At 38.9% G+C, this 27910-nt stretch overlaps 1 protein-coding gene across 1 annotated transcript; it reads right to left on the bottom strand.

Annotated features, from left to right (window-relative positions):
* Positions 1-2: 2 nt before the first annotated feature.
* LOC146752400 (AF4/FMR2 family member 4-like) lies at positions 3-26250 on the bottom strand. Its single transcript, XM_085531958.1, has 18 exons — positions 26113-26250; positions 20872-20908; positions 19107-19155; positions 17777-17797; positions 17170-17224; positions 16121-16158; positions 15586-15781; positions 14169-15104; positions 13400-13488; positions 12072-12309; positions 10099-10196; positions 9463-9526; positions 9178-9314; positions 8704-8775; positions 7505-7598; positions 6947-6990; positions 5888-6108; positions 3-5311 (listed from the first exon to the last, which is right to left on the bottom strand). Exons 1-18 carry the CDS (start codon positions 26233-26235, stop codon positions 5193-5195), a joined length of 2631 nt encoding a protein of 876 aa, XP_085388084.1. The 5' UTR covers positions 26236-26250; the 3' UTR covers positions 3-5192.
* Positions 26251-27910: the final 1660 nt, after the last annotated feature.

Below are 27910 nucleotides of genomic sequence, written 5' to 3'. Positions count from 1 at the left end.
AGTTTAATACAGAAAATCTATTTGATATTTATTAAACTTAGTTTCTCCAGTTACAGTTTTGCATTGTACAAAGCATTTTAATGACACAGTAGTTAAAAAGATCTTTACAAATTGAAATGTGATACCCTTTTCTCCAAATATTTTAATTGCCATAAATTTGTTTAAAAATACACATTAAACGCATGTTTCAGACACTAAACTTTCTATAATCTCAATACCACAAAATACATAGAATATACTATACAGATGTGGAAAAAATCTAGTTAGTATATAATACTTTGCTCACCATTAACAGCTTTATTACGTGAAATGCACATACTGACTTAGAAATCCTAATTTGAGCCCCAAAGTACCCTTTGAAATTTCAAATGTATTGCAACAAATAAAATCACAGTTGGTGTGTTTCTTTAGGTTTTGGTTGAAGACGGACGCCTAAATATTCCCATAGAAACAAAACGTAACACATGGACTTGTCATGTACAAAGTGTGAAACAGAGACATCCCATTAGTTACTAGCAGTACCTTTCTGTATGATTCACAAGGGCTTCATTTATAAGAGACAGGTGAAAAGTTACCTTCCCTCACCCACAAACCCTCCCCCCAAAAAACCCTTCTTCATCAAATAATAATTTCAATTAAGATAAAGGATTTTTAATAAATATATAAGCACTTTATCCTCCATATACAAAATTTCTTAAAACAATTTAAAAGGGGGACCAGATACAAATGTCAGGAACTGTGCTTGCAAAAGTCACGCCTGGTCCTTAGAGTTGAGTTTTCAGATGTGTAACATCAATGCAGCCGAAAAGAAGCGCTGCAGAAGTACTGTGCACCCAACAGCACCGATTCCCCGGGCTGCATATAAAAACCAAGTCGGGGAACACTGCATTCCAATTTGCCCGTATCAGCTCCAATAGCAAACGCAGAGAGGTATGACAGGAGTAGGTACGTTTCCATTAAGTTTCCAGATGAAATTAAAACTTTTACATAAAGATGGCCTATATAAACCCTAACGCTGTAACACAGCGTTTCAAATTGTTCAGTATAGTGTATTCGATTGAAACTCAGCTGAGATCGGCAGAGAGCAAAGAACTAATGCTGTCGATAGCTGATCTAGCAACGACCAGAGCTCGTATTGAGAGAAAAATGTACTTATTACATCGCTAAGCCCTCCCTCCCTGCCTCCCCCCACCCCCAATACCGCTGCTTTCAAATGGCATCGTGGCATCAGAAACCAATTCCTTGAAAAGTAATGGAGTTTGACATACATCACGATTCCCTGATTGATTGATTGCTTTTAGGTAACTTTCACACTGTGGAGATTTGCCTCCTGGAACAGCTCTGTATTTGTCTGAGTTGGCCACCAAAAGCTTTGGCTAGTCTTCACACTTCAAGATATCCAGCATTAACATACAGGTTTCCATAACACTGTTTCATTAGATGGAATAATTTAAACCCTGACCAAAATTTTTGTCAGAAATCTAGAAATTTGGAAGTTGCTTACTCCCCAATGGGTAATTCAAACTTGACTTGCTCAGGCCCTTAACATAAACGCTGCGGTGACAGTAAATATCTGTTAGGTAACTGAAATATTAAATACAGCAAAGGTAGTCTCTTTTTCCAATAGTTTCCCATTCTGGAAAACTACATCATTATCTGCCTACGGCTTTATTTTACTTGCCCCGGGCAAGCACATCATTCCCATAAAGTACTGACTCTGTATGTTGGGGCCATTCATAAATACATTTCAGGGCTTTTTTTTTTCTTCTTCTTTTCCTTTGTTATCACAGCAATCAAGCCTCAGCAATCTAAAGGAATATACATTGCACTCCTGTATAATATGCAAGATTTATCACCAGTAAGATGGTGACTCAGCACTCAATAAATAATATATCAATATAGTCAGTTGCACCATAATCTAAAAACAAGTATAACATATACTTTGGACAGACTGATTTCATATATATATACATATATGTTAAAAGACACATACAATACAAATTGCATACTGCCATCAAAAGCCAAGAAGAGCCATTCACACGCTCTACTTTATGGCTAATAGTTTCAAATCAAAATAAAAGTATCGGGCTGTTTTACTCTGGTGTCCTGAAGATTTGTTTATAAGTATAAATGGTTGCACCTTACCATCTAGGAACCTGCAAGTTTCACAGCAAATCCAAATAATAGTGATATCTGAGCAAGCCTAGTCTGATTAAGCCATTTTTAAGATTCACCAACTGGGACCACGTTCGGTAAGGGAATTAAGATCTCAGTGTTGATATGTGCTTAAGATCCAATCATCTAGGGAATCGTTGAGGAAGCTGGGAGTGAGGGATCCCCTCCTCAGCCACCAGCGCAGCCTGCCTTAGTGCTGACGCTGTCTGCATTTCCACTGCTGTTGTGTAGAGGTTAACAAAAGGACAGAGTTGGACTGTTAGTCTGCATCGTGGCACCGGGATGGAAGCATATTCAGTATTTGCATTTTTTTAATTGCTATGAAATCTGACAAAGTACACAACTTCTGTCTTAGAAACAATGGTAAAGCCCAAATCAGATATGCTTTTGGAAGTGTGAAATTTAAGTGTCTCTGATTGAAATAGCCACAGATGAGTAAGGCATTTTTCAAATAACAAGACCACTGTGTATCTCCCATACAGACAGAAAACCTGGGCAGCACTCCAGGGAATGTTTCCCTGTGACGGATTCTGTCATCCATTCCAGGTCCACATTTTAACACAATGTAAGAAGTCTTTCAGTTACCCAAAGACCCACTGACCTGGGGACAAGCAAAACATTTTTGTAAGAGACAACTGCGTGTAACACTAAAAGGTATTTGTGGGACTCTAAGGAAATAAAAAGAGAAAATAAATTCCCAGAGATGAGACCATTCCTGCTTACAGTCATGGTCACGGTGCACAAAGGAGCAAGCTGGAAGCAGCCGCACCGGCCGGTGCAGCACTACACAAAAAAAAACAACTATGAATGCAACTCCTACAAACGTATTTTTTATATAGCGTCAAAAGAGTGCTAGGCACTTTAGAGTATTAAAGGAAAAATTAGTTGACAGTGTCCTATTAACCAGGATGCAGAGTCTGAGGGTACAGAGTTTTGTCTCTAACAGCAAACACGAAAAGAATGCAATCTTGCACAGTGATTTAATAAAAAGGATGCTCCAACCAACAGACCTGATCAGTGATTCAGCTCTAACGGGAAAAGTCACAGGTCCGCTAACCAAACACATGTTGGTTCGTATGTAGCAAAGCTCTTCTGGAAGTACAAAACACGCTGGAACACAAAGGAAGCTCTACGAATATGCAGCTACCTTTTAGTAGGTTACTCATTTCAAAACTTCTAAACTCTTAAAGCCCATAGGACATACTGCAGTACTAAGTAGCGTAGAATTCTATTCCTTCTTTTGAGGTTGCCATGATTTTGGCACTTAACCATGACGACACAAAACTTTAGTGCAATATTTTTTCCTGAACGTGCACGTTCATCTCTGGTACAGAACTAAGGGTTAAATAGGAGATAAAACAAAGCAGCATTCCACAATCGCACTCTAAAGTATTCAGAGCTTGACTCTTTAGAAGAGCACTGCAATGAGAAGTCAGTTTGCATGACAGACACTGGTACTTTTGAAAAAGAAATGGAATTTTACCCAAGTACTGCAGAAGACCACTGCATACAGTACACCTGGTCCTGCTGTAAAACATCTTGTAAACAGTTCATAAAATCTTCATCTAAAAGTAAGGCATAAGGCACACCAGACATGTTAGGGGCACTAAGCAATACTGAAAGCAGTAGCATTTTAAACCTTTGACTCAGACAAGCACCTCATGTGGAAAGGTACTTTGGTTTTGAGAGCAGTCGACTGCAACTCCACAAACTGTTTCTGTTACACCAACTCGCTTCCCTCTCAAATGAATATTCTGCTCCATCAAATGCATCAAACACGAATGGGACCTTCATTAACATGGGGTAAATACAAGTTTTAAATCCATTCTGCATCAAAACGATTAGACAACTTCCCTGTAATAGCAGGTGTGCTCCCCCACCCCACAATGGCTGTTGCACTGTTATGCTGTAGTGTCCATTAACCACCAGACATTTTTTCAGGCAGAAAAAAAAATGGACCTCCGTCTCTACTTAAGATTCCTGATTTTCCAGTCAATGAGAAAGTTGCAAATGGCAGTTCTGGTAGGAATTTAACTACTGTTGGTTTTTTTCACCACAAAACTGCTGATTTTGCAAGTGTCAAAAAATGACAAACAAAATGCGTTTTAAATGAAGAGAGATTAAAAAAAAAGCACAAGATTGTCCATTTCAGAAACCTTTCCTATATGCCTTTCCTATCAGACCGAAGTTCATTCCTACACCATTACTCTGATATTACATTCAAATTGTTTCATGATTTGCTATAGTGTTAACCAATGGTTTGAAACTGCCTTGAAAGCAACCCAAGTCAGAACCAGCTAAATTTTTTGTCCATATAAATTTCTTTAAAATTCATTTAAATGAAGTATTTTAATACGTAGAAGAATATCTGGAATTTTTTCTATTTAGTACAAATTCTGCAATAATAAAACTCTAGCTGTCATTTATTAGTTGATCATAGGCATTAGGCATGAAAAGTATGGTGTTTCTACACGTTAGAACCTATCAATCCTAATTCCTTTTACAGGTTCTACCACCACAAGACATTACAGAGTAACAAAGCTCACAGAGTACTTAAATAAAGTGTCTATGTTTAATTTTTCCTAAGTACTTGGAAGGGTAAAATTTAGGGAAGAAACAGCTAAAAACTACCCAAAAACTGGGCTTTTCAAAATTAAAATTAAAAAAATTAAAATAAATAGGATTTAAACCGACTATTTACGTATTGTGACGGGAATTCCAATGACTGATCCATCCATGATAGATTAGCCAAGCTACACCTTTATATGTCGCAAATTTAAAAATATTTAAATAACTTAAAAAGGGAATACTGAAGGAGTTCATTAACAAGATCGTTTTGGGTTAAAACACAAAACACAAATCAAGATGGGAGACATGTGAAAGCATTCTTTGTTTTTAGTGTCAACTAAGCAATGTGTTATGGCAGTCTTCCTTATTGACATGACACAGTGTTGTGGAGATAAATCAGAGGCAGCAAGAAAAATGTGTTCAATTTTCCATTCCTTCAGTTCGAAGTATCACTTGGCATCCAGGCGCAACCAGTGTAGTCCCTGACAGGTGTAACGCACTAGGTCTGTCATGATGCTCGAGTTAAAAACCAGAGGGCCCATAGCTTTATCCAGTTCGGCAAAGAACTCTAAAACAACAGAAACACAAATTAGGCACAGTCGTTCTCATTGGCTGCCGTAAGTGAAATATTGCTCTCCCTAAAAGAACACCACCTCAGCACAAACATTGCAGATCAAGGCAAAAGAAATGAAAGACGGCTGAAGATGGCAGAAGAAAGAGAAAGAGATCCTTTCTAAGCCCATTTCTTTACTGTTTTGCAGAAGGTAAGCATAATTACACTGTGGCCTAACTGTTACAAAGCATTCTTGGCCTTCTCCCTCGAATGTGTATATTCACTCCAGGATTTCAGAAAAGGAAATGCACCAAGTTCTACTTCCTAAAGAGAAAAACTTGCAGGAAATGCAAGACTTATTTATTTATTTTAAGCATAGCTGGTAGGAAATGTTAGATCTCCAACACCACCTGACAACCAGGACAGCCAGCCCAGAGCATCGCTGTCACCAAAGGAATTACTTTCCATCTTTCTTTTACAAAGGACCCAATTATTTATCATTATGCACTGTTAACTCCAAAATTGAAAACCTGTTAGAATTTAACACAATGTATACATCTTAGGTTACAACTTGCCTTTGCCTACCCTTACCTTTCTGTTCTTTAGACAGCTGTTCAGCTTGGTCCCAAATTTCAGTGGCATAGAGGAAGTTGGATGTAACTTGGACGTAGCTGGCTGCCATCTGATGGATCCTCTGGGGGATCGTCACCGAAGACCCACTCCCTGAAGGGTTGGCTGCCCCAGAGGAGTAATTTCCTGAATTCCCTGGAGACAGCTTTGGAGAGACTGGAGACGGCATACCAACAGGCTTGCTGCTTATCCAAAGGAAAACATTACATTGTAAAACACGCACACAGATATGTCAGGTGTGTCATGCAAATGTCTTCCTACAGCTCAGAACATGGGATGCTAAGGCACTCCTACTTCACACACTGAGAACTCAGGACTGGCCCTAAAACAAGTGAGCTTTTGAAAACCTCTCATGTTCCTCCAGCTCCTGTATTTTAGCCTCACAGCCAAATCAACATGCAGCATCTTTCAATCAAATCTGTTGTTTAAATAAATTGAACCTCACATAGTAATAATGAAAAAATTAAAGCAAGGCAATTATACTGCTGTTGTATTTTCAAATAACATGATGCATATCTGAAATGCCCTCCTAAAATTCTGGTTTTTGTTTTGTTTTGATAGAGTAATCTATAAAAAGTCTGTTGTCAGGTTTCAAGAACAGAAGTAAACTGCTGTACCATGGAAGAGCTTACTGTGAAAGCACTTGTAGCCATCTGGGCTACAAGTGCATCACTGCAGCACTAATAAAGCTATTGTTTTGAGAGCAAAAGCATTACATAAAACAACAAACCACTGAGACAAGTGACCTGTGTGTTAAGGACACACTGAGAAGTTTTTTGTTCATTCCTCCCAACAAGGAGTTGCCTGAGAATATCTCTGTACAGCACATTTCTCAACCTCTTATCAGAACACTTACCTGAACAAAGGGATCAAAATCTAGACCTTAGAACAATTAGAAATTAGAACAAAAACAACAGAAGCTCAAGAAAGTAAAAGCTGCTCTTTGAGCACCTCAAACTCACAGTTTATGTGGAGAATGAGCTATAAACATAGAAATACAGGTAAACTTTTACTACCTACCTTCCCATAGCAGGTGACGGTGCTTGAGAATTATTATAGGAATTCTGTTGGGAAAAAGTAAACGTATGTTTATACCTCAGCTAATTATATTTTATCTGGTTGTTTAATTGCTCATTTCTGAACATGAGTTCTCATGGCTTTTCTTTTAAGCATATAATAATATCAAAATATCCTAAATAATATCAAAGTACTTTCAAAATTGGGAAAAGCATCCATTTCACTGATGACTAAGACACAAATCAGCAAAGTTTTAACTTTGTTATATCAACAACAAAATTAAAATTCTCTTTGAAGCCAACTAAATTTACTAAAAGCTGCACCAAAATATTAATAGGAAGCTATCATTAGGACCAATGGGTTGATGACATCATAGTCATGCTGTATCCTCCCAGCTTTAAACTGCTCAGCTTGAATGTACTTTCAAGGTCCATTCCTAAATTAGGGCATACTGGAAGTTCACGTGCAGCAATCTGAATACCAGGCAGAGGAATTTTAAGTAATGTAGAGCTTCAATTTGATTAGTTTTTTAATATTTGAAGAAAATATATATCCAATTACCTTCAGATGTTCAGTCAGAGTTTTAGAATATTTCAATGCACTTTCCTTTTTCAGTTTGAAAAGCCTTAGGTATAGTAGAGATTGGCACCGAAGACTAACCAAAGACAGAACAACAAAACATTTCCAGTTAAAGTCAGGCTTATCACAACATACCAAAAGTCAAAAATGGAGTACCCATGTTTTTAAAAACTTTTCTCTCCCAACACTAAACAGCCAACTGTCAAACTGTAACTAGACAAACTCCCACACCACCTTTACTTCTCAAGAAAGTAAAGAACAGTTTTGTGCCTTAAGCTGAAACTAGGTTGCAGTGACTTTACTGATACAGCCTTCACTTTTTTCTCATGTCAGGACACACTGAATCTGGTGCATGCTGCTATAGTCCCCCCTCCCTTTTCCACCTGACACAGTCAGCTTTGTTCAACTGCTTGCTGCAGCCATTTAATTAGTCCAGAAGGCAAATGACAGTTCTTAACAGCCATTTCAAGTTTTGCCATATCACTGTGTGAACACACAGCAAAGACCCCAAACCCTCCTTCTGCTACTCCTCCCAAATCCAATAGATAATTTCCTTTCCAAGAAAGTTTCAAAACAGAACTGGAAATTCATTCAAATGAGTAAAGCAGTGTGCTCTGATTATGTTATTTTACTAAAATTAAAGCCAAGACCAGACAACAGTTTGCTTGTTAATGTAATCTCAAAGTTTCCCGAAGCATTTAGGTCACAGCCCAACATCAGCTGACCGTGCAACCAACTCAACAGTAGTCTGTTATTTTGGAACACTATAATTTACAAAGAGAGCAAATGAAGAGCTCAGTTCATCAACAGTAACTTTATCAAAACACTAAGGATAATGAAATTCACAAAGGCACCTCTATCATTTTTAGCCATATTAACAATTCCATTGCATGCGACAAGTTACCAATGACATCACGTTCTAAAATAAAAGCAGTAACTGACAGAACATTATGGAAGTCAAAGTCGAAGTCAGTCAGTCATTTTCTTAATAGCTGAAAGACTTTGCTGTTAACAAGCCCTTACAGTAATCGATCTATAGCATCAATGGTACTGAACAGTCAAACAGAAAACTCCTATTTGGTTCAAAACACCTGAAAACTCAGTGTAAGACAGCATTTCACAGACTGAAATCTGTGTGTGTAATTAATCAGTGTGTAATATAAAGTTCAGGATACACGTACCAAAGCACTGCTAGCCTTTTGTCTGCAGCCGTAGCATCTGGTGCCAAGTAATTCTTCAGTTTCATAGTGTACCTATAAACAAATCACCAACAAGAAAACTATCAAGTAAATGAAACATTATACAATCATTTATCAGCCACCAAGTTCTTATGAAATTCAACTTTCAACTCCTTCACTGTTTCAGGTCTTTCCCTCAGACCCTAAACAGAACGTGGCTAGGCAATAATTGGAATAGTTCTGCTCTGCACATGTCACAAATTGTTAAGACATCACAAACTTTGGAATAAAGGATCTCAGCCCTCAAGAACACACTTGAAGCTTCAGTAACTGGAACAAAGTGGCTAGTGATCCGTTCTTAGTGCAGAGCAAGGGACTCCAAAAGTTAGTGGCAGAACATGAGTAAAATGCAGAAGCTTTGATTTCCAGCCCTCTTCCCCAACCATCTGAGTTCTGTGTGTGCTTTACAGCGCTTACTTGATTAATTCCACAGTTTCTGAATACATAGTGAACGGGGACTTGGATTCCTGAGCATTTTTCTCCAATGCATTCCCACACTCAATGAATGACACCACTGCATCTAGGTAGTACACAGCCTTCTCAAACCTGTCAGACTTAGAAGATTGGATAAAAAAAAATAAGGAAAATATTGAGAGGAAATACCAGAAAGTTCTAGTACAGACAGGCAGCAACACAGCACAAGCAGTAAACAAACTCCAGCATAATGTGCAAATACTGGATAAACATTGTAGATTTGCTTACCAATGCATCTGCATTATGTTTTAACTTCTTTGCTTGCTGTAAATAATGATTAGCTGAGTAAGTCCTACAATAGAAGACACATTTAAGGAGTCAGACCACCTACTCTGTACTTCCTTTTATGACAAAAGTTTGTTAATGTTACAGCTTTCACTTCATCCCCCTCTAACTCAAGTTACAATAACAGGAGGTACTGCATCACAATCCCATTTGGGTTCAAAAAATGAAGGCTCCTCTTTGCTACCAAAGACAACAACTGCTCACCATGGGCAAAGCAGACTCTGTTAAAAGAGAACAGGCAGCAGTGATATCCTGAAAGTGTGTGATGGATACATCAACACTTAAAAACAGGACAACCCTGGACTGTTTAGATCTACTGTTTGGTCCATCCACGCTCTGCAGGAACACACAGGGCAGACTAGAGTTTCTCCTCAAGGAGTGCACCATCTGCCAAATATTTGGTGCACAAAGCAGGCAGAGAAGCACGTTGTTGCAGAACAGCATGCAGATCTCCAGAGCATGAACTAGTATTCAGCATCTTTTGTGAAGCAAACAGGACAACCCTTCTCCACAGAAGAGCTCACTGTGCTGCAAGATTAGCACCCCCAAAAAGGGAAAGGCACCCTCTGCTTTTCTTACCTGTCAGCAAAAACAAGTTTTGCTCTTCTGGACTTTGAGCTCTCTGTAGATGGAGCAGAAACAGGAGGGCAGTTCGATGAATTGTTCAGAATCTTCTCCTGAAAGGAAAATGGTCACCGAATCATGTCAAGACTTTTTTTTATTTTTATATTCTCAAAGACAAAGAGGAATTTACTGTACACATTTTTCCCATGATTTCACACTCTGTAAGCAGTAAGTTCAGTTTAGTAGCTGCTTTAGCTGCCATTCACCATACAATAACACAGTTTCCCTGAGGCTTTCATCTCATGCTGGCACAGGGGATGACACAGAGGCTATAATTAAGCTGAGCCCTACTACACTAGGAGATCTCCCTTATTGCTAAATCATGATTTTCCACTCTGAACAAAGAGGCTATATATACTTCTATGACTTCTCATGTCTTTCAACAATAAACTACTGAATGTCTCTGGGTAGAAAAGATTAGTATTTCAGAAACACCAACTTCAAGGAGAAATAACAGCTGTCTTCACAACATGCTGCCCTTGCTCCCCTTAATTTTACATGGCTCAATGTGACACTTCAGGCTAAAGAAGGGACATCAAAACATCTTGTGAATTCTAAGTGAATCTCTTCTCACTAGATCAACAGCATAAGGCAATTTCCCAGCTTCAGTGTGCTTTCAGTTCTTTGGAGTCATCGTGACCGAAGGCCAATTACACAGAGTATTTAATAACCTGCCTTTATCAGATCCTTGCTAATTAGAAGGATCTCAAAGTTGCGAGGCACTGCACTTGCACAGCAATGCCCTAACTACCAGTGTAACATAAAACACCACCAAAACATGCAGGGAAATGCAGCATTTCCAAAGTATGAAAAGAAAAACATCAAACAAGTTAACAGCTGGTTTAGGGACAGTTCTATGCTGATGAATAAGGAAAGGCCAGAGCAGCAGTCTATGATGCAAATCTGCTATCTACAGGCTTCCTGTAAGTGCAGACACCGATGCACACAACCTTCCCAGGTTTCTAAAATTTCACAGTAATGGCATGTAAATTAATCCAGCAGGTCTCCCAGTTTAAATATTGCATGGACTCCACCCTAATGACTAAGCTACTTTCTGCCACTGCCGATGGCAATTTGCTGCTTCACTCCTCCCCAAATCAATTACCCTTCCTGAACACTTCAGAGCAATCAAGGAGAAATGGTACATTTGGAATCCCAAAGATAAAGGTGAAATCCCTCCAACTTGAACATATTACACTCAAATCTGGTTATACAACAGAAATTACTCTATGAAGATACCCAGATGTGCTCACAAGTTTACTCCTGTCCAGTAATACACATTTATATACTAATGAAAAAGCACATTACATATCATGACCTTACACTATCATCATCTTATAATGTTTTTGAAACCCTTCAACTACATATGTTCTTAATCTAAGTTGCTTAAAAAACACTTTCTGCATCACCTTTTCCACAGTGTTTTCTCTACTCTAACCACAGAGAGCTCTGTACCATCCTGATCTGGAATCAGATGAACCTTTCTAGAATCCTAGGGTGAAAAATGAGAGCCACAGCTTTGTATCTCAGCACTGTGCACGGACCCAGCTCCTGTTCTCCTTAAAACGAGGACAAGATCTGTACTTGCTCCAGCGACATAAGAGTAACCTCATTATTCATTCAGTGTGAGCAGATCTGTAGTGATATTTCTCATTAACAAATTAAACAGCAAATACGCAGCATCTGTCATCAAAAGATGACTAAATGCACTTTAGTAATTAACATAAATATTTGGTAGGAATAAACATTAGCATTCGACAATCTCTCCTAAGTTATTTTCCAATTTAGAGTCTAAGCACCACGGTACGAAACAAGGCAAATCTGAAACTAATTACATTTCAACAACTGCAAATTATTTAGATGACACTGCACGTCAAAATGCAAAGCCAAGAAATAAGTTCAAGGCATTCACAGAACAAGCCCTTTACCTTTGTTTCTTTAGCACTGCCAGAACCTTTTCCCTCTATCTTCCTCTGTTTAGAAGATGAGCAGCTTTTACTGCCACTGCTGCTGTCCTTACTAACATTGCTGCTGGACTTCAAGGATGATGACTGACTGGCTGTCCTCTTCCGGGACCCGTGCTCTTGTTTGGAATCCTTCTGAAGGACTGGGGCAGCAGGAGATGGCAGTAAATCCTTCTCTTTAACAGCACTTGGTTTTAAAGACCTGGACAAAATGAATACATTCAGTTTTGTTTTTTACTTTTCAAAATAGAAATAAAACAAAAATCCAGCATCACTTCTTTTTTTCTCTCCACACCCTTCCCCCATTTAAGCCTTTTCCCTCTCCTTTCCCACCCCCCCAAAAAAAATAATAAAACAAGATTTTTAATGTTAAACATAGCAAGACAGATTCAGAGGAAGCAAATTATCACCACAGTAACTAAACGTTACGAAGCCTGATTAAACTAGTTTTCACCACTTTATCTGTTCTGACCTGAAAACGCAAAAGGCAAGTTCTAACCATAAAACCACATCCCTCAACAGTTCTTAAAAACACCCTAAACACTTGTAATGTTAGAAATGAATGCCAGCATTAGCGCCAGTCTGTCTATTGCAGACAAGTCAGCCTAACAGCTCAGAAAAAAGATGGCCCAGATAACTGTTCTCTAGAATCCATTGGCCTTTTGGTACAGTCTTACCTTGGCTGCTGAGGATTCCAGTTGCTAATTCTGGCATCCCTTTTCACAGAGAACAGTACACAAAATAACTATTTACATGAAGTTTTTGAAAAACCATCTTGTTGCATTTAACCAAGTGCCCTTCAGAAAATCACACCAGCAACAAAACAAAATATCAGGACTAAAGGAAAAAAACCATGACAGACGAGCATCCATTTTTTCTACATTTCTTAACAGAAACAAAGAAGGCATTTAACTCAGAAAGACTTCTAGCATCTGTAGCCAGAAGCTGCAGCTTCTCACACATCAGTAATTCAACAAATATTCGCTGTAGAGAATTTTTTTTCCATGATATAATTATATCAGCTGTCTGTTGTTTGATCTGAAAAAGGTGAACCCTTCATAGTAGGGTTTACCTAGTCAATATTTTCAGTTATGGATATGAATTTCCACCAACAACTAATGGAAACTTCAAACTGAAGAATCAGAAACCATGAAATATTACCCACTGATTAGTAAGGAGACATTTTGTTGTGGAGGAAGGAGAAGAAGGTAAGGGAGAGATGGATACAGGCATGAGTCTTCTCCTTGATCACTCTGAGCCTTCAGTGCTGAAAAGACAGGCAAGATACTCACTCCCTACTGCTAGAAGTCTTGTGTCCTGATGGAGCTTTTTCTTCCAGTTTTGTTTTCTTGCTTTCACTGGCTCTGTTTTCATCCTCATTCTGAATACAGCAAACAAGAAACACATCCAGATAAATGTCTACATTTACAGCTTCACGAAGACAGTAATTTTTCACATTTAACGGATTTAATTCAGTGGGCGTCTTGCAGCGTACAGAATAATACCTGTACAGGCTACAGAAACATCCCCTGAAGCAACTACCTTGTATCATATATTTGAAAAGTGGCAGTCTCAAGTTGTTCATTTTATAACACGCATATCACTATGAAATAACAAAAATCTGCCAAAGGCTTTGGTACGAAATCAGATTTTATGCTGGGGAGTCAAACACAGGTGTCTTATGAATGCCAGGAACTGTAAAACCCATGGAGTCTGTAAGAGATGTCGAAGACCAGATTTTTATATAAACCTAATCCTAAAGTTGAAGAGTTTAAGAGGATACACAATCTGTGCTACCTCCAGGAATGCAAGCTACAGTGCTAACACATCTAAAGGTACAACCCTCTGCCTTTCATGAATGAAAACTCCAATATTCCCTATTACAACGGCACAGGAAGGATCAATTTATTCTACATAGAATAGGTAGGCAAAGTAATCTCCTAAATTACTGAGCCACTGCAGTGAGGTATGACATTGGTTACTGGGCCATATGCTTAACCCCTTTAGCAAGATACTAAAAGGCTAAGATAACAGGCAAGATTTTATTTACGATACTGTTACCTGTTTATGTTTCCTTTTGCCTTTTGTGGAACTCTTATCAGAAGGCTGCTTCTGAGATTCTCTTGCATGCTTCTCTGGCACATTTTTCTTTTCCACTTTGGGCACATCAGCATCCTTGTAAGGCTTCTCTGGTATTCTTGATAAGAGGCTCAGGTATCCATTTTGTGAAGGTACCCACTTCACAATAAGTGGGTACCTTTCATCAGGATCGCTGAGTGGTGAAAGAAGCTCTTTCTCTTCCATAGGAGAGAACATTCTTTGCCGAAAAAAGCTGTCATCCTCCTCCATGGAAGATTTAACAGGAGTCCTATTGCTCTCGGAGTATTTGGGTGTTTGTGATGAAGGAGAAAGGCTTTCATTTTCATCTGAATCAGAGGATGAGGTATCTGTTTCTATGAATTCCCTGGATTTCTGGGCAGATTTGCTTGAAGCCTTGTATTTCTTTTTCTCTGTTGTAGGCCGAGGGGAAGATTTGGGCTCTTTCTTTATATTAGGTTTTCTGGAACCTTTAGTGGCTGCCTTATGCCTGTTTGAAGGTATGTTTGTTGCCATGTCTACTGGGGTTTCACTTTCTATTTTAAGACCTCCTCTAGGCTCTTCAACAGATGTCTTTTCTGCTTTCTTGGGCTGCTTTTTACCCACGGTCCTCCTCTGTGTTGAGCTGTCACTCTGGGCAGGTGATTTCTGCGTGCCACGACTGCTCTCTGAGCCCTTTTGGGTGGGTTTGGAATCTCGCCCTGGTGTTGAAGAAATCGAGTCCTTGGATCCGCTTTGATCAGCGTACCCACTTCCTGTTCCCTGATCCCGTCCCTCTTTTTTGTAGCCTTGTGAGGATGGGATGTTGCTGTCCACAGAAGAAGCTGGTGACACTTTATGTGAATTAACTTTGTTCAACCAGTTATCCAGTTGCCACTTGTTTATTGGCGGTGGCTCCAGCTAAAAACAAATTTCAATAAAGCACTGTTAGATACAGTGTTTCACGTGGCTTCCATCTTTTCTGCAGCCCTACTGTGCTGCAAGCCAAAGCAAGCAGTGCACTCGAGCATCTGAGGTCAGTAACTAATGAAAAATGCATATAACTACAGATAGCAGGTCTGCTTTTTCCTTCAATCAGAAGAACTGCAGTCCACAGGAAGCACTTGCTGCCATGGCATTCCAGACTAAAAGCTACTGGTCTTTAAGCTACTGTTCCCATGTCTTCTGCACTCCAACAGATAACTATGGTAAAAATCACCTCAAATAGCAAATGTGTGCTTATAGAAAATATAGTTATCATGTCAAATTACAGGTACTTTAGCAAAAGAATATGTGGAAATATGTGGAAATAATTCTACACTTGACAAGTTTTTGTTAAAAAAAAAAAAAGAGACCGAGAACATGTTCATTTTTTTCTGCTTTTAAAACTCAGGATTAATGCCTGATGACAGCCCAAATGCGTGACAAATCCTACCTCAGGGGATGCACTCTGTGATGGTTCATTAGCTTCACTATCACTGGAACTGCTTTCACTTTCAGAGTCAGATCCTGAACTGCTTTCAGACCCACTGTGGCAGCTTGAGTCATCCCTAGAATTTTCTGCTCCTTCACTGTTATGTTGTGAAGGTTCAGAACTACTGAAAACAAAAAGGAAGAAAAATAAACAAACATTACTCAGTGCAAAGGCATCCTGGAAGTTCTTCCATTAGGAAGAATAAAATGTAATATTTTAACTAACATTTGCTAAAGAGTTCAACTGAGCACAATTCACCTTGTTCCCCTCCCCCCTTCACAATGTTGTCAGTATAATATTTGCAGAATATGTGTTGGCCACTGATTAAACTCTAATCACCTTCTGGTCTAATCAAAGACAAACAACTAACACTGATTTTAGAAACGAGATCAAGCCAGAAGCGCTGACTGGACCAAACATCACTACCATTGGATTGCAGCATAGAAAGTAAAGGAATGCCTACCTTCCAGGTGTGCTCCTTGGAACTCTTTTATCACAGTCCTGCAATTAAGAAGAAGAGCATGAGGCTTCTAGAAGCATATGCAATTACATTGCAAAGTATTGATATCAAGTCTTAAAGATTCTAAATACTTAGCCTGAAGAGTGCTCTAATTCAGAAATACAGAGGTTTAAATTTGCCTGCCTTTGGCTTGTACAAAAGGAAAAATAAATCACAGTTCTTTTATCCAAGCTTTTACCACAAACGTGTCATCTCAGAACCCTCCATATTCTGACAGTAGTTCTGAGATTTCCTATTTTCTCCACTCCCCCATGCCATGTTTTAGAACCAGATGATACAAATTTTTACTGTGCTATTCCAGAAATGTTCCATGCCCCAGTAATTAAACAACTAAATGCACCATCTTCAAGTTTTCCATGTGAAAATATAACAAACAGCGGAACTGAGAACAGCAAAAAAAGCAGCATGGACTTCTGCTGGGTAGCACAGACTCAAGAGGTATGTTTAATTCAGCAGGCTGAACACCATCTCTGGCTGGAGATGCACAGAGTTAATATTGCCAAGGAGCAAAAGATACGATAAAAATAAAGGAGCTGCTAGACTTATAGTTACAGAAACAACCTGGGAGTAAAAGACACACACAGCAGCTCTTATCTTGAACAGTTGCTGCATGGACATCTGTGTGCCATGCACTCTTTAGCCAGCACAGAACATGAGGGGCTCTCCCTTAGGTGGCAGCCCATTGTGTGTGTTAGGAAACTGACTCTGTTTCCATTCCACATTTAGAGAAAGCCCATTTGAAATCATCAAAGCATGAGTCCCTAGGTAAAAAAAAAAAGTACTGTTCTCACAAAACCAGATCATTTTCCTCACATTTGCATTTTAGAGTACCTGAAGTTTGTTTGAAAACTTGCTAATTGTTTTTCGTACCTCAATTGCAAATTCTCCTTCAGCTGTTCAGTTTGCTGTTGGACTACTGAACATTGCTGATGTAACAAACCATCAATACACTTGGTTTATTCTACTGAATCTTTGGTATCTTGTGAACATACCTGCTCTCCATCGCTGTCTTCGCTACTGCTAAGTTTTAAGTCATCTTTCAACATACTAAGTAAGTAAAAGGGAGAAAGTGAGACAAGTTTTTCCATGTAATTTAATTACATTCAAAGCACTCTTCTATATTCCAACAAGTTACTGTTTATGCTACAGAGCTGGGTGTGTGGGTGAAATCCACAAGTTACCATTTAAAACATTTAATGTCTAAGAATGGCAAGTTAAGTCATTCTTTAAAGAAAACTACGGGCTGTAGTGCTTTGATTCCTTTGTTCGTTCTTTAAAGTTTAGAAAGGAATTCTGACACGTTTTACTAATGCAGGTGGAGCTAAAACATCTGCGTTCAACCTCTTACACACCACGGACAAGAATACTGTTTCCCATTGAATTAAGAAATGTGATTGCTTCATGTCTAGTGGCAAAATCCCAACTGTTCGACATCATAAATTTTCTACTATTCTTCAAAGGTATAATTGCTCCTATTTAGGGTAGTCATACATACACATACTATTTCATGACACTGAAAGTACAGGAACACAAAGAAAACATAGTGGGGTATTTGTGCTTATTTAAAAACACCTTCGTTACAAAAATAAAACGTCTTACTCTGTCTGGTTCGATTCACATCTGGAGAAAGAAGATAAGAAAGGGTTAGAATACTTCCCAATTTCACAGTACAGCTGTTCTACTTATAATCTGAAAAGAAACAGCAACCTCGAGAATCTACTTAGACATCTATTTTCAGCTGCTACCCTTATCAAAAGATGCATTTATCTCACTTTTTAACGCTTTCTTAACAGAGCACAATCGCTTTATCGGAAATTCTATTGACACAGCAAACATCTCCTCACCCCTCTTCCCATGCACCTCACTTTAACTAATGTGAAGTGCTAACTCCAGTTCTTGCACCTTCCTACACCCTCCCATTCTGGAACCAGCACAGCCCTTTCATAGAGGACTACACTGCTATAACAAAAGAAAAGCCAAATGATGAACTCCTACTGCTACCACTTATTGAAGTGGCTGTGTATAAACATCTGAAACCTCATGTTTTAAGGAACTGACATAGTCTATAATAAATAAATAAGTGAACAAGCCACTCTTCAATTATTTCCCATTTCTTTCTCACAGATGATTTGTTTTTTAATCTTATTAATACTAAAAATGTAAACAGAAAAACTAAACTTCATTTCGTAACTGCATCACAAATACTAACTTAGAATACCTTCAGAATCTGCAGTTGCTTTCAGTAAACATTCCATCAGGTGGAATGGGCATTTTTTGTTTGGAAATTGTATTTAAACAGAATGTAATCAATTTTCAGGTATGAATAGGGCAAAAGACAGTTAGATTCTTCCTGCTGCTTTTTTATTTTTTCTTTCTGATGTCTGATTAATGAAGCATAATGTTAGGTCTGTGTACGCAACTAATAAAAATGCCTGTCAGTCACTTAAGAGAATGAGTAACTACTCGTACAAACTTAACTAGATCTCAAACTTAATTTACTGTCTCCTCTAATAACAGAACAGTTCCTCATCCTATTTGTGCAACTGCAACAAGCTGCTTCCAGCTGACAGCTTAGCAATGCACGTTTAGTAAATCCTGTCCCATCGTGCCCATTCTCACACACTGATACACTTCCAGCTCACCAGCCAATTCCTAGGGCCAAACTCCTGCTCAGTATCCTACAGCTGAGAAGAAAGCAGGGGGATGGAAGGAAGGCACAGCGCACCTGTTACACCGGTGTGCCATTATTTGCCCTACTGTTCCTGAAAATAGGTTGAAATCAACTTTTTTTTCCCTCTCCTGTCAGTTAAGTGTAAAGCATGACAAAGAGTGTGCAAGAACTGACACATTCTGGTAAAGAAACAGCTACTTCCAGAATCTTTTAAAAGTTGACTGTTACGTGAGAAATGTTTTCTCAACTGCTACTTACGATTTGGATTGATGGCCATTGGATGTTTTTGATGAAGGATTATATCGTTCTAGAAGGAAAAAGAAATAACGCTGTACTCTTTTGAACACAGACAGCAAAACAGTCACTGCAAAGTGGACAGAACTAAACAGGCTTAGCCAAACAAACTCAAGAATGGCGGAGTGAACAGGAGAAAGAGGGACCAGCTGACGTCAGGTGCAGCCTCTCACACACTGACCAAGTGAGAGAGGAGCAGAGACAGACTGCCAAGAGAAGCAATGACCTTAATCAAGAAAATCTAGAAGGCTTTTTTAAATCGTTGCTGTCTAAACCAATACACAATATGTTTCTGAAGGTGTGAAAAACTTCTGCTTCTATCAAGGTAGGATACAAGTGACAATCCTTAAGTAAAAGAGGATAGGTCTAGCTTAGATATTAGGAAGAAATTCTTTAGTCAGAGTGTGGGGAAGCCCTGGCACTGCTGCCAGAGAGCTGTGGGTGCTCCATCCCTGAAGCCAGGCTGGGTGGGACCTGGGCAGCTTGGTCTGGGGGGAAGCTTGGAACTGGATGGCATCTAAGGGACCTTAGAGCCCAAACCCTCCCATGAAAATTATTCTATTACCCTCTACATGCTGAGGAGATCAATTAAATCAAGTTTTTAATCTGTTTCAGCATTCCTACGCAGCTTTTTAATGAATGAAAAGTCTTTAAATCCAAAAAGCAAACTCATAAACCAAACCCTACAGTTAGAACACTGTGATATAATCTGCTTTTTGGTTTGTCTTCTTTTTCCTTCCCTGTTCTTTAGTTCTAGTAAATTACTAAACATAGCACAACAGAAACAATATCTGAGGTTGTTGGAAGTGTCACAGAAAACTGAAAATGGAGCTGAGAAATGGTTCTGTGTTTTTATCTATTTGGCCTCCCTGATGACATACCTAAAGATCAGCTGTTTCCAGAATGTAACCTATTGGCTAGCCTTATGGAATTAAGTTTTAATTTGTTTCCTTAATTCCCCACTGTATTAGGAGTTTAGATTAAGCTGCTTGTGAATACCTAAGAATAAACCATTCCGCTTTTACTATTTAATCTGTTTAATCACTTTGACAGGGACTGGTAAGACTGTTGGAAGGCAACAGCACAAATCTAATTCATTTTTGCCAGATATGTTACCTGGTTAAATGCTTCATTTCAGTAATATTCAAAATGAAGACACAGTCAAATAGGAATAAAAGGTGCATTTGTCTAGACTTTGGAAATACATTCTGGGATAATACACTCAAGAATATTAACAATTCTTGAGCAGTTCTCTTCAATTTTCATATCCATAATGCGAAAGTGGACAAGAAAAAGGAAGAAAATGCATTGTGTTTTTTCTATTAAAATATGAACTTCGTTGCTTTCCAGCATACCCAGGGGTTTTCTCTGTGGGTGTTTTCACACTCAGCTATTTTCAATCATATCAACCAAGGAAGCCTATTTTTCGAGAATTAAAAAAATAACAACAATTTAAAGAAACAATTTTATTTTTTTCCCCTTTTCTAGAAGTTATGAGTGAGTTACACAACAGTTATTAACTTTCCAGTTCTCAGCAAGAAGCCACAAATAAAATCAAGTGTTTATTTCATAAGTCTTGAGAAAATACGGACAATTTTTACGTGCAACCCATTCCATTACCAGCCTGGAGAGGTCTCATGATCTAATGGCCTGACTTCTTAAGGGGTACTAAGAATACTCAGTTGTAACAAAAACACTGCACATAGGAAAGGAAGTTTAATGTACTTACTCTGTTCTCCAGTGCCAAAACTGGACTGTTGAGACTCCTAAGGGAACAAAAGATCACAGGAGTTTTTTCAAAGGGAATTTTAACATCTCAAAAATCATGCCATAATCAAGCTATTGTTCTGACTTTAAAGGATGGCACATATCCTTTAAAAAACAACAACAAAACAAAACCAACACCTACTCCCAAAGAAAACCAACATGCTAAAAACAAAACCCAGTGGTAACAACCAAACAGAAACAGGGAGCCCTTTCCTGGGCCCAAGCTGCCTTCCCCAGCAGTGACAGAGCAGCGAGTACATGGGAAGAGCATCCTTAGCTCATCTGTCCCACTGACCCATCTGTCCCTGCTTGCTTGCTTGGAAGATGGGCCACGTGCAGTTGTCATACACAGTACCTGAATCTCCAGAAACTGTGCAACTTCTGCAAACCCTATCTTCCCTTTCTCACCTTCATCCAAATCCTCATGTAACTGAGCAACCTGGCTGTATAAAAGCCAACAGACAGTGATAAATACCTGCCTCGATATACAGTGGATTTGCTGTCTATGAAACTAGCCTTGAAAGACAGAGCCTCGCCAATTCTAGCACTGGTAAGATCTCTGTATTCCTGTTCCAGAAAACCCAATTCTGCCTCCTGAAACACAGTACGTTATCAAACACTTGAAATGTTAAAAAATAAATAAATAAACAAATAATCAGAGAGTATTGTGTTACTGAAAACCTACTTCTAAGCTAGTGTGCCATTTTAAAATAGGACCTTCCTGACCTCCTTTTAAAATGAGGACAACTGCTGACCTTACGCATAAAAACAGAGAATGTTTGAGTCAATTCACCAAGCTGATAGATGTACTCTGTGACAGTGAATTGCAGAGGTTTGGGGCACTGCTGTACAGCAGACTTCACAAACAGCCAGCTCAGTGACGTGATGCAATTTATAAATGCAGTTTCCAATTGTAACTTCATAAACACACAAAAGCTCTACATGGCAAGGCATACTTACATATATCTGACTTCCTTTAACATTTTTATTTCAAAAGTGGCAGCAGTTGAAATCATGACTTGAATGAGTATTGTCAGTGGAATGGAGAAAGAGTGCAATTTTCTCAAAAACAAAACCTCTTAGGGAACTTTAAGATGTTCCCAATGCCCTTCATCTTTACTGACTGAAAGAAGAGACATTAAAATCAACCTATGGTTAAACTGCAAAGTCAAGATCAAGTTGCAGAAGTCTTCTTACTTCAACAGAGAGCAAAAGCCGTACTCTCTTCAGAATACAAACTGATTCTTATCTTTCACACAGGTTCAATGAGTACAAGCATGATTCCTCAGTTTCCTTTTTCCTGTCAACTAAGACAAGTAGGTAAATACTTGATAAAAGTACCTGATAAAATGTAGGTAAAACCAAAAAAAAGACCCTACAGTAATCAAAATACCACATATGCAGAACGACTGCGCTGTGCTGAGCACAAGATGAGTAACTGGGACTGTTCTCATCAATGTACATACCATAAATTCTACAGAAAGTGTCTGCCTCAGTGCTTACCTCAGCCAGCTTCCTATTTCTAAGGCAGTATTCCAGTTAAGGGCACTTTAACGAGGTGTTATGCTTAAATGTGCAACTTCTTCCAAATAACTCACCATCTATTTTGCCTCTGAATACACGTCTCTCAGAAACTCAAAGATTAATAAAGAAATAAACAGAAATATATATTTTTTCAAGTCCAATTTCTTGAGAAAGAAGAAATTAAGAACATTTTGAAGGATGGAAATGCTTTTCACAAAAGCATAGCAGATTGCAGAAGTTAAGTGGAAGACACTTCAACAGGTAAGAAACCATTGCTTGGACTCTGACACAAAATGGTGATTAGAATGGTAGTCAGGTACATAATTCTTACCTGTCCATTTTTGGTTTGGCTGTGGTGAATAGGATCCATTTCCATTTAATATCTGACAACCCAGGTCAGACCTCACTTTTAATTCTCAGAATAAAGTTTCTGGATCACAAGGGATCGACGCAACTGACTGCTGCCTTCACAACTACTACAGCACGGGACACTGAGCAAACCCAGAGACCAGTGCACCTCTTCAGAGATGTCTGCAGGTCACCGCTCAGGTACACAGACATAACAGCTGTCAGTGACATCACACTCCCTGTTCTATGATGGAAAGATTCCATCCAATAAGAAACAGCTGCATTTCTGAATATATTTTACAAACACACCAGTCCTCCTGCTCTGCATTTTTTGACTGTGAACCCCTGGCTTTAAAGACTTACACAGGATGAAATTACAGAGCGTTAGGTGATGGGATAACATTTTTATCAAGAGTCAGGAATCTGTTTTTCACAGCACCCATAAAACTTTTTATGACCTATTTTCATGAAGTTTTATCTTCTGATTCAAAGACTTCCTGATAATTATAAGATATATTTATAGTAATGCAGACAGGCCCCACTCAGGATTTTGGGTCCCTGCAAACACTTGCTGCACACAGGGAAAATGATCTTATGCCAGCAATCTTAGACATAAAATCCACCCATCCACCAAAACGAGCCTCATTTTCTACATGTAGGCAAAGTGTACCAGACTTCTGCACACAAGAGAAATGCTGTGAGATGCTGCAGCATATAACTTGTAAATAAATAGAAAGTTAAGGAGAATAAGATTTTCTAGAACAGTGTGGCTTGATTCAAGTAAACCAGCGCTGTGTTCAGCCTTCTGAATTCTGTTCCGGGTCTAGGCTGTACAAGCCTACGGCTCACTAACTTGCTGGAATTTGGAGAAATCCCACTGCCAAGAATGACAGAGGGGAGAAGGCAGAGGAAATTACAGACTTTGGAAACAGAGAATTTGACAAAGTTCCATGGCTAAGATGTACGCACACAAAATAAATAGGCTGGCAGAAAGTTGAAAGGCTCAGGGCAGCCATACATGGAATTTTTTCGCAAACTTTGTGAAGAAACAGAATCCAAGGTTGACAGATTCAGAAAGAAAAACACAGCCTCCCTTTTGTGTTCAGACGTCAACAAGGCTGTGCAATATTATGCAGTTCCTATCTGCAGCACAAAGGCCTTTGTATTTCTGCACACTTTCTTTCCCCCCCTGAATCAAACAGCCACTGAGAGAAGAACGTAGGCAACACAGGCTGCTGACACCAAAGCTGCCCATAGCTCTGGGCTACCCAGGCAGTGACAGTACCAGGACCATCCAACCTTCTGTCAGCCTGTGGCACTTTGGTGGATGTGCACTTACAACACACAGCCTGGAACATTTGGCCAAAAAGCAACCATGAGTTGTAGTCGGAGCCTTTTGGAAAGCTCCATTCACACACTGCTCTGAATTCTTAAATGTTGAAAAGCTGGATAACTTAAAAAGTAGTCTGTCTGTGTGCTTCAAACAAAGAAGTAACTAACAACTCTATTAAAATCTTTGATCAAATTTAAATGCAACTTTGCCCTGTTATCATTTTCTCATTTTATTTCATATGGCCAACAAAGTATCTGTGAAGAAGATTTATCCTTCAGCCTGGGAAGACACAAAAACACCCAGGACACAGAACTCTAAGAAAAGCATTATTTAAAGCATTGCTTTTTAGGGAGGCAGGTGAAAGGAAGCAAACTAAAATGTCAGCCATATCTATTTATCAAAGACTACCAAGGGCTGAATGAAAGAACTGCCATTAGCAAATAAAAAACCGCTTCTATGTGTTCTTCTGCATACAGGCCCCTTTAAAACTGCCCTCTTGATTGCACGTCAAATAGGATTTCCTATACAGAGGAGATTACCACTGTCTTAGCAGAGGCTGAGAAGACACCTGTTCATAGAAAATAATGACTAAATCCCTACAGGCAGAGAAGAGAAGGAAAAAGACCAAAATACTTTGCAATACTTCATACTTATTTTGACAGTTTACACTTATTTTGATAGAAAGAAAGCCAAATGAAAAGTGTCTATTGATGCCCAATCCATGCTTATTCTCTAAAAAATGAAGCCGTTGTTAAAATCTACACAGTCAATAGAGTTTTTAGTCCCATGCATTAGAAGGTGAAGGAAACAGGCAAGCAGCCACACAAGTGAAAAATACTAATTAAATGGCCTGAAGATCCCTGTATCTTAAACCCCTACAAAGAGTCACAGTGACCCAATTCTCCCCAACCAACCACAGTAATGCAGTTCTTTCCCTCCCTCTGCTCATCTTTTTCTCCCTCAAATTTCCTCTTTCCCCTGAGAGGCAGATGAATTACAGCTGACTTCAAATAAATGGATCAATCACTTCACAAACTCAGTTCTGTTATTTTCTTATATTCCAATTCTCATTCTGGGCAAAGAAAGTGGATTTATTTAATCTGCAGCCAAATTCTAGGCCTTCAGGCAAGTTTCAACAGGGATTTTAAGTAGTACTTCTGTACAGCACCACTTAAATTGACCAAGAATAGTTGAAACACTAACCAGTGCTTCAAAGAATGTATAGGTGAGCTGCATGGAAGACTTTAAGAACTGTAGACATTGTCACCTTAAAGTCTATCATGTATTGGTCAGACAACGCTTTACTTAGCAGTAAAATAACATCAGCTCAACCTCACCACTCAGTTATGTAATTTTTAATTGGTATTTATACTGGAATAACTTGTTGCCAACACAGTTATAGGGGTTCTTTCCTGAAAAACCAGTTGGGGTTTTTTCTGTTGTTTCTTTTTTGCCCTTCAAATCAGTTTTACTGTATCCCAACCAGCTTTAGTTAGCTTCATACTTGTAGGTTTTAGTTATCAGGCACAGCAAACAGAAGGGAAGACAGGAATCAAAAAACTCACAACTTCCCTCCTGAGGGAGAAAAGTCTTCAGCTGCAATGTTTGACCTCCCGCAAACAAAACAGAGATAAGGGAATGGCTTTGTTTTCAAAGTGAGTTTTGAACTGTATAATGAAAACCTTCAATGGTACCACTTAATGACCACTGCAGCAGAAGCAGAAAAAAGGTTTTTTCAAAAAATAAATTATCTTGTCTCATTATCCCTTTCCTCCCTTGAAAGTAGTCCCTGCTTCATAAGTATAAGCATAAATCTGCCTATGGAGATGATTAGTAACTAACTGTCCATCCTTAGTTTCAATACTTGCTTAAATGCTGGTTAAGGTGACAACTGGGACCTGAAAAGATTTCAGATATAAACAGATTTGTAGCACATATTTCCCTACAATTTCCACTACAAAATAAAAAAACACATTTGTACAAATGGCAGAAACTCACAACTTTGTACGGTTCAGCAAAGAGAGGAGAGTTGGGTGGAAAGGCTTCTTCACCCTGCTGGATTTCTTGATTTCGCCTTTCCCTTTCTTTCATACGCAGCACATTTCGGTCTTCACAGTTCATGTTGCTGCAAAAAACAACCAACAATTCCCTGGTCACAGAAGGAAAGAGGAGGATGGAAGCACACCCTGTTCTGCAAGAGATCCCAGGCAAGAACCCCCCGTTGACTGCAGCTCCTCAAAACTGAAAAGAAGTTTGTCCAGCTTAAAACATTTCACATTTAGAGCAGCTATAACCTACAATCTGTTCCTGACAGGGACAGTTTATGCACTTAAATAAATAAATCACAGAGTCCTCAGGCAAACAACTGGAAGTTGGAGCCTTCAGCTCTGTTGGCACTGCGATGCAGCAGTCAGGAGTTGTCCAGGCTCCAGGAAATCCAGAAGGATCGGCCCCTCTGGTAGCCCAACAGACAGCACACATTACAGTGCTCTACTGCAAAAATGTAGATCAAAAACATAGAAATCTCACATATTACAAATCTTCCTTGGAAGCCTGGCCTTACTGCTTGCATTAACAGCAACGTGTCAAATTGCAGAAATGCAAAATCCACAAATAAGTCAGCAATGATTTCCTTTGAGGTTCATAAAGCACCAGGACTTACAGGAGTAAACAAAATAAGGTATAAATAAGGTCTCTAACTCTTTTTTGTACGTGTCATGCTGTACTTTGCATTAAGAGATTTATAAAAGTGGCTTCTTGATCTACAAAATGATGGTAGGTGCATCCAGAACATAAATACTATTCCAATTTAAGTGTAAAATGAAAAAGGTGTCTGCTCAGAAAGTCATTATTTCATATTTTCAGACAGCTGCCTGATTATTAGAAATACAGCATCATAATCCTGCCACAGAGCTCATCTGAAAGCTCTATGAAACCAGCTGTTCCATTCTGGGCACAACTTCCACCTACCACTCAGCTTTTAAAAAAACATTATTTGTGCTTTTCACCTTAAAATCATTTGAGCCTTTCACTGCAGTTTCTTACTCACTTGGCTTCATTTTTTCCTACTGCTCTGCCCACAGGCACATCAAAACCAGAAGAAATCCCCGGTGTAAGTTTAAATGTGTGATGCTTTAGGGTGTGAGTTTGTTGCATTTCCCTGAGATACCTGCACTGTAAGCAAGCTAAAAGCATCAGCATCATCCAACGTGACGCTGACATCGAGCCTAGGAATGTGCTAACTTTTAACGTACATATGAAAATCACTTCTTCTCTAATTGTGCTAAAATCAGTTGAACTCATGCAACTGCAAGTGAATGCAAGTCTGCCAGCTGAGGGAGGGCCCTGCACGCTGCAATGCAGCCAAGCTACAAACTACAACCAGTGTTCACAGTGATGGCAGAACGTAAACCTGCCTTGAAAGTTGGAGGTATAAACAGCTTTTTCTTTTTTCCTCCTTCAGATTTCTTGTATATCCAAGACTTAAACAGCAACAAATGTCAGACTTAATCACAGATAGTGACCTGTTAAAGCCAACCATTAGGATCTATGCCATTTTACTATCAAAGGCAAAATGTTTGGCAGGGAACAGAGTATCTACACCTACCTGTGGGTAGTTCATTCAATAAAAAGCACTAAGATAATGAATCATATGCAGCTATCCCTTTAGAAGATAATTACACTTTACAAGTAGAGAGTTACACTTTAACACGAGGATCTTCACTGAGCATCACCTTTCAAAACTGTATCAACATCTGTTGAAAAAAACAAGTGTACTATACAAAGATATAAAAAC

Source organism: Coturnix japonica, unplaced genomic scaffold (genome assembly GCF_054131305.1).
Source record: "Coturnix japonica strain WE unplaced genomic scaffold, WE-NBRP24 Scf046, whole genome shotgun sequence".
NCBI classification, from domain to species: domain Eukaryota; kingdom Metazoa; phylum Chordata; class Aves; order Galliformes; family Phasianidae; genus Coturnix; species Coturnix japonica.
This window is presented reverse-complemented; position numbering and strand designations above follow the sequence as displayed.

What these genes read in the sequence shown, in the direction of transcription:
- LOC146752400 (XM_085531958.1), bottom strand. Translation starts at nt 26,235, where the DNA reads ATGAACTGTGAAGACCGAAATGTGCTGCGTATGAAAGAAAGGGAAAGG. An exon ending in AAGACAGCGATGGAGAGCAG is followed by an intron (nt 16,159 to 17,169) that starts GTATGTTCACAA and finishes TCTTAATTGCAG; the next exon opens with GACTGTGATAAAAGAGTTCC. An exon ending in AAACTTGTTTTTGCTGACAG is followed by an intron (nt 9,527 to 10,098) that starts GTAAGAAAAGCA and finishes CTTCTATTGTAG; the next exon opens with GACTTACTCAGCTAATCATT.